This window comes from Harpia harpyja (genome assembly GCF_026419915.1).
Source record: "Harpia harpyja isolate bHarHar1 chromosome 26 unlocalized genomic scaffold, bHarHar1 primary haplotype SUPER_26_unloc_3, whole genome shotgun sequence".
In the NCBI taxonomy this organism is placed as follows: Eukaryota; Metazoa; Chordata; class Aves; order Accipitriformes; family Accipitridae; genus Harpia; species Harpia harpyja.
The window spans coordinates 54,066-60,419 of NW_026293175.1; the positions used below are offsets into that span (position 1 = coordinate 54,066).

The window sequence follows — 6,354 nt, forward strand, 5'->3', positions numbered from 1 at the left end:
CGCGCACACACAACCGAGCGGGCACGCCCCCTCCTCCGCCTGTAGCTGACCCCGCGTGTCCCCCGTGGGTGTCCCTCGCGTGTCCCGGGACAGGGACACAACCCCCCCCCCGCCGCAGCCCCTTGTTCACCAGCACCGGGGGACACGGGGGACCCTGGGGACGCAGAGGGAGAGCGGGCAGGGGCGGGATGCCTGGGCTCCTTCCTCGGCTGGGGCGGGGGGGGGCGGTCCCAGCCATGCCAGATGTCGATTGGAGCCCCAGTAAGACCAGTTGGATTGGGGGAGGGAAAACCAGTATCCTCCCACCACCACCTTGAACCGGTCTGGGAGCACAAGGATCCCAGTGCTCCCAGTCCCTCGAGGGACACGTCCCCTGTGTGTCCCCCCCCCACGCCGAACCCCTCCGTCCCGTCCCAGGACAGACCCCCAGCGCCCGCTCCCCCTCCGCACCCGGCCCGCACGGGCACCGGTCCCACCGCGCACACACCTGGGGGCCAGGCGCTCAGCTGGGTCTCCCCGGCACCGCAGCCTCCGCCGGGGCTTCGCCGGCAGCCGCGCAGGGCGTCTGCCCTCCCCGGCCGCCATGGCGGGGCTGAGGGAACCCGGGCAGGGCTCGGTTACCTCAGAGACGGGGAGAAACCCCCGACCAGCCCACGGCCCCGGCCGGGCTCCGGGACAAAATGGCGCCCCCTCCCGCCAATGCTCCCTCAGGCGGCGGGGGCGGGGCCGGGCGCCACCTCCGCCAATCGGAGCGCCTCTTCCCCCCCCCCCACCTCCCCGCTGCTCCCCGCCAATCGCAGCGCGGTGCTCGCGCGATGGGCACGTGCACTCCCGCTTCCCGCCGAAAACGGCGCGCCGCTCCCCCCCCGCCCCTCCCTCTCCTTCCTGCCAATCCGCGCCGGCGCCGGCGCGCGCGCCCCTCCTGCCGTTTTTAGCCAATCGGACCGCGCCACCCCCACGTGGCAGACGCCGCCGCCACCGCCCCTGCCGACCCTTCAGCCAATCGGAGCGCAGCGCTCGCGCGGCGGCCACGTGTTCCTGCCACTCCGGCTGTTAAAGGCTCGGCGCACGCCATTCCCGCCCTTTTTCAGCCAATCAGAGCGGGCACGCTCCACTCCCGCCCTTTTCAGCCAATCAGCGCGCAGCGCTTGCGCGACTCCCACGTGCCCCACTCCTGTTAAGGGCTTGGCGCATGCCATTCCCGCCTTTTTCAGCCAATCAGAGCAGGCACGCGCCTGCCCTGGTGTCAGCTGGGATAGAGTTAACTGTCTTCCTAGTAGCTGATACGGTGCCGTGTTTCGAGTTCAGTATGCAAAGAACGTTGATAACACTGATGCTTGCAGGTGTTGCTAAAAATGCTTAGTCTAAAGTCAAGGATTTTTCAGCTTCTCATGCCCAGCCAGCGAGAAAGCTGGAGGGGCACAAGGAGTTGGCACAGGACACAGCCAGGGCACCTGACCCAAACTGGCCAACGGGGTATTCCATACCATGGGACGTCCCATCCAGTATAGGAACTGGGAGTGGGGGCGGGGGATCGCCGCTCGGGGACTGGCTGGGTGGTGATCGGCGGGCGGTGAGCAGTTGCACTGCGCATCATTTGTACATTCCGATCCTTTTATCGTTACTGTTGTCATTTTATTAGCGTTACCGTTACTAGTTTCTTGTTTTCTGTTCTGTTAAGCTGTTCTTATCTCCACTCACGAGTTTTACTGGTTTTTTTCCCCCCGATTCTCTCCCCCATCCCCCTGGGTGGGGGGGAAGCGCCTGAGCAGCTGCACCGGGTTTAGTCTACGGCTGGGGTCAAACCGGGACAGCGCCCCTCCCGCCCTTTTCAGCCAATCAGAGCGCTGGGCTTGTGCCACCCCACGTGGCTGCCGCCCCACCCCCGGGCCCTTCAGCCAATCAGAGCGCAGCACTCGCGCGGCAGCCACCTGTTCCTGCCACTCCAGGCGTTAAGGGCTCGGCACGTGCCATTCCCGCCGTTTTTCAGCCAATCGGAGCAGGCGCGCACCGCTCCCGCCCTTTTCTGCCAATCAGAGGGCGGCGCTCGAGCGACCCCCCCCACACACACACGTGCCACCCCTCCCTCCCCCGCGGCCCTTCAGCCAATCAGAGCGCAGCGCTCGCGCGGCGGCCACCTGTTCCCGCCACTCCAGGCGTTAACGGCTCGGCGCGCGCCGCTCCCGCCGTTTTTCCGCCAATCAGCGCGGGCGCGCGCCGCTCCCGCCCTTTTCCGCCAATCAGGGCGCGGCGCTGGCGGGGACGCCGCGTCACCGCTCTCCCCCGCCCCCCCCCCGCCGCTGCTGCCACCCGCTCGGCGCGTGCACCCCCTTCCCGCCGCAGCCAATCAGAGGAGGGAGCGCCACCTCCCCCCCGCCCCCTCCCGGCCGGCCAGCGCGCGGCGCTCGCGCGACCAGCACGTGCCCCCCCCTCCCCTCCCCAACCCGCCCCTCTCGGCCAATGGGAGCGCGGCGCGCGCCTCCTGCCCGCCCCCTCCCCTCTCCGCCAATGGGCGCGGGCGGGGCGTGGCCAGCCGCCGGGCGGTGGTGACGTCTCCTGCCGGTGCGGCCCCGCCCCGCCCCGCCGCCGCCGCCGTTTGAAATCGCTGACGGCGACGGGAGCCCCCGCCCCTTCTCCCCGTCCGGCGCGCCGGATTGGCCGCCGCCCCTCCCTCGCCCCCTTCTGATTGGCCGCTTGGCGCCGCGGCCCGCCCTCCCGCTCGCCCTCCCCGTCGGCGCGGAAGTGCGGTGCCGAGTGCGCCCCGCCCTCCCCGGTGACGTCCCCCCCCGTGATTGGAGGAAGCGCGGCGCTCCGCCGCGCCTGTTCCGATTGGCCCGGCGTCCGCGGGAACGGGGCGGGGCGGGGCGGGCGTGCGCCCGAGACTGACATCCCCTTCGGCCAATAGCTGCGCGGCGTGCCGCCCGGGGGGGCTCCCTACTGGCTGTCAGCCTGACGGGGGCGGGGCTCGGCGCCCACCTTCGCACCCCGCGGGAAGGGACGCCGTCGTGTCCGCGGGCCTCGGGCCCGGGGGCTGCCGGGACGGTGGGGGTCTTGGGGGGGGGGGGTGTATCCCCCCCCCCCGCCGCAGAGGCTGATGGGAAGGCGGAGGTCGCGGGGCAGGCCGACACCATTCCGGGGGTACAAACCTTTATTGGGGGGCGGGAGGGGGCCGGGGGGGGCCCTACGCGGGCGAGACGGAGGAGTTGGAGACGGAGGAGACCTCGGTGCGGGAGGTGGAGACCTCGGAGCCGTCGTCCACCTTCTTCCCAAAGAGCTGCAGGATGCAGTTGCGGAACTGCGGGGCCGGAGAGGGGAGAGAGAAGGGCGTGTCAGGGCAGAGGCGGGCGCCGCTGCCCCGCCCTGCCCCCGCCCCGACCCCGCCGCCGTCCTCGCCGCCGCGCCGAATCCCGCTTCCCCACGCGCGTCGCCCCGCGGGCGCCCACCTGCCGGTTCATGAAGACGTAGATGATGGGGTTGTAGATGGTGGCGCTCTTGGCGAAGTAGGCGGGCAGGGCGGCGGCCAGCGGGTGGAAGGCGTAGCCGGGGTTGGCGGCGGCGAAGCAGGCGAAGATGGTGTAGGGCCCCCAGCAGAAGCAGTAGGCCACGATCATCACCACCACCATGCGCGACACTTCCTTCTCCGCCTTCTGCGTCGACTCCGATTCCTTCTGCTGGGCGGCCACCTGCGGCCCAGGGGAGGGAGGGGGCTCAGGGGAGGGGGGCTCGGGGCGGGGGGGGGGGGGATTGGGCTCCCGGGGGGCTGCAGGGGTCTAGGTGGGGGAGGTGAGCCCCATGGGGGGCTGCAGGGGGGTCGGGGGGGGGGGAGATGGGCTCTGGGGGAGCTCCAAGGGGGCCTGGGGGGGCTGCAGAAGGGTTTGGGGGGGGAGATGGGCTCCTGGGGGGCTGTAGAGGGTCTGGGGGGGAGAGGTGGGCTCCAGGGGGGCTCCAAGGGGGGCTGTGGGGGGAGATGGGGGGGGGCCGCAGAGGGGTCTGGGGGGGGGAGATGGGCTCCTTGGGGCTGCAGGGGTCTAGGAGGGGGAGATGGGCTCCACAGGAGGTCCAAAGGGGGCTGCGGGGGGAGATGGGGGGGCTGCAAGGGGGTGGGGGGGGGGAGATGGGCTCCAGGGGGGCTCCCTCGTGGGCTGCAGGGGTCTGTGGGGGGGAGATGGGCCCCATGGGGGTGTCTAGGGGAGGGAAATGGGCTCCTGGGGGGCTGCGGGGGGGGGGTCTATGGGGGGAGATGGGCCCCACAGGGGCTCCAAGGGGGGCTGCGGGGGGGTCTGGGGGGGGGAGATGGGCTGCAGGGGGGCTCCCTGGGGGTCTGTGGCAGGTCTGTGTGGGGAGACGGGCTGCCCGGGGCTCTCGAGGAGACCTGGGGAGCTCTGTGGGGTGGGGGTGGGCTCCCCGGACGCCCCCCCCCCCCACTCACCGCCCGAATGGCCAGCCAGACTTGGAGGTAGCAGAGGATGATGATGGTGAGGGGGAAGAAGCAGCAGGTGACCATCAGCACCACCATGTAGGACTGCACCCCCGGGTCCGAGCTGCCGCTGAACACGTCGGGGCCGCAGGACGTCTTCAGCCCGTGGGGGCCAGTACCTGGGGGGCGGAACGGGGCAGACGTGTGGGGCGAGGGGCCGCCGTGGGGCCCGCCTGCCCCCCCCCAGCCTCGTCGCGCCCCCCCGCCCCACCTGCTCCAGCCGAAGATGGGGGGCGCGGTCCAGGCGCAGGACCAGATCCAGGAGAAGAGGATGCCGGCCACCGCCAGCTTCCCGTCGAACTTGATGTTGCCGAAGGGTTTGCAGACGACGAACCACCGCTCCCAGGAGATGATGGCCAACGACCACAGCGCCGTGATGCCTGGGGGGGGGAGAAGGGCGGGGGGGTCAGGGGGGCTGCCCCACGGCGTACGGCCCCACGGCGTACGACCCCACGGCGTACGGCCCCTCGGCGCCCGGCTCCGGGGGTCTCGGTGTATCCTCTAGCCCGGCCGGGGCTGTGGCGTGGGGCGCTCGGCCCCCCCCGGGTCCTGCCCCACATCTCAGCCCCACGGCTCTGTGCTGCGGCTCACCCTCCGGCTCCTAGCCCGGCCCCGTGGTCCTGCCCCCATGTGGGGGTCTTGGGACCCGAAGCCCTGCCCCACGGCTCCCAGCACCCCACAGACCCACTCCCCAGCCCTGCCCCACGGCTCCCAACACCCCCAGCCCTGCCCCACGGCTCCCAGCACCACACAGACCCACTCCCCAGCCCTGCCCCACGGCTCCCAGCACCCCACAGACCCACTCCCCAGCCCTGCCCCACGGCTCCCAGCACCCCCAGCCCTGCCCCACGGCTCCCAGCACCACACAGACCCACTCCCCAGCCCTGCCCCACGGCTCCCAGCACCCCCAGCCCTGCCCCACGGCTCCCAGCACCACACAGACCCACTCCCCAGCCCTGCCCCACGGCTCCCAGCACCCCGAGCCCTGCCCCACGCCTCCCGGCACTCCCCGGGCAGGGACGCGGGTCTCACCGCAGGCGGAGACGGTGTAGCCCTCGATGATGCAGAGCGGGTGGCCCAGGACGAAGTAGCCGAAGATCTGGTTGATGACGCTGATGGTGCTGGCGATGACGGTCTCCCCCAGGTCGGCCACCGCCAGGTTGACCAGGATCCAGTTGAGGGGGTGACGCAGCTTCTTGAACTTCCAGGTGGCCACCAGCACCAGCCCGTTGGTGAAGACGGAGGCCACCACCACGAAGATCATCCACAGCGAGGTCAGGTTGTAGACCCACCGCGGGGCGATGTGGTAGTTGGGACCCTCGAAGGGACCTGGGGCGGCGGAGAAAGGTCGAGGGGGGGGGGGTGTCGGCGCTCGCCCCGCCGTCCCCACCTCCGCGCGTGTCCCCCCCACCCCGCCGGCGCCGGCCGCTCACCGCGGGTGTTGTTGCTGTTGGTGTAGGTGAAGACGCTGTCCCGCGTCGTGTCCTCGTCCTCGTGCCGCCGGCGCGCCGCGAACACCGCCGTCTCCCAGCCCGCCGCCATGCCGCCTAGCCGAGGAAGGAGACCGAGGACCTTCGGGCGGGGGGGGAGCGGATGTCGGCGCCGGGCTCTGCCGCCCGCCGCCCGCTCCCCGCTTCTTATACCCACCCCCCCGGGATTAGCCCCCCGTCCCCCCCAAAGCCCCCCTGATCCCTTAATTGGGCCGTGGGGATCAGGGGGCCCCCCCGGCCCGGCCCGGCCTCACCCGCCTGCTTTGCCGAGCAGCCGGGGTGAGCGCTGATTGGGATTGACGCCGAGGGCTAATCCCGTCACCCGCAATTTCCTGACGGCCCGTTTGGCTAACGAGGGCGCCCAGCGGACACCCACACCCCCCCCCC

The 6,354-nt window shown here is 71.7% G+C and overlaps 1 protein-coding gene across 1 annotated transcript; it reads right to left on the bottom strand.

The window, feature by feature from the left end:
* Positions 1-3,130: 3,130 nt before the first annotated feature.
* LOC128138006 (red-sensitive opsin-like) lies at positions 3,131-6,097 on the bottom strand. Its single transcript, XM_052779277.1, is given in 7 exon segments — positions 3,131-3,295; positions 3,444-3,683; positions 4,430-4,588; positions 4,590-4,596; positions 4,689-4,857; positions 5,510-5,806; positions 5,911-6,097. Coding segments are annotated over 7 exon segments (1,095 nt in total). The 5' UTR covers positions 6,020-6,097; the 3' UTR covers positions 3,131-3,181.
* Between the last annotated feature and the right edge of the window lie 257 nt (positions 6,098-6,354).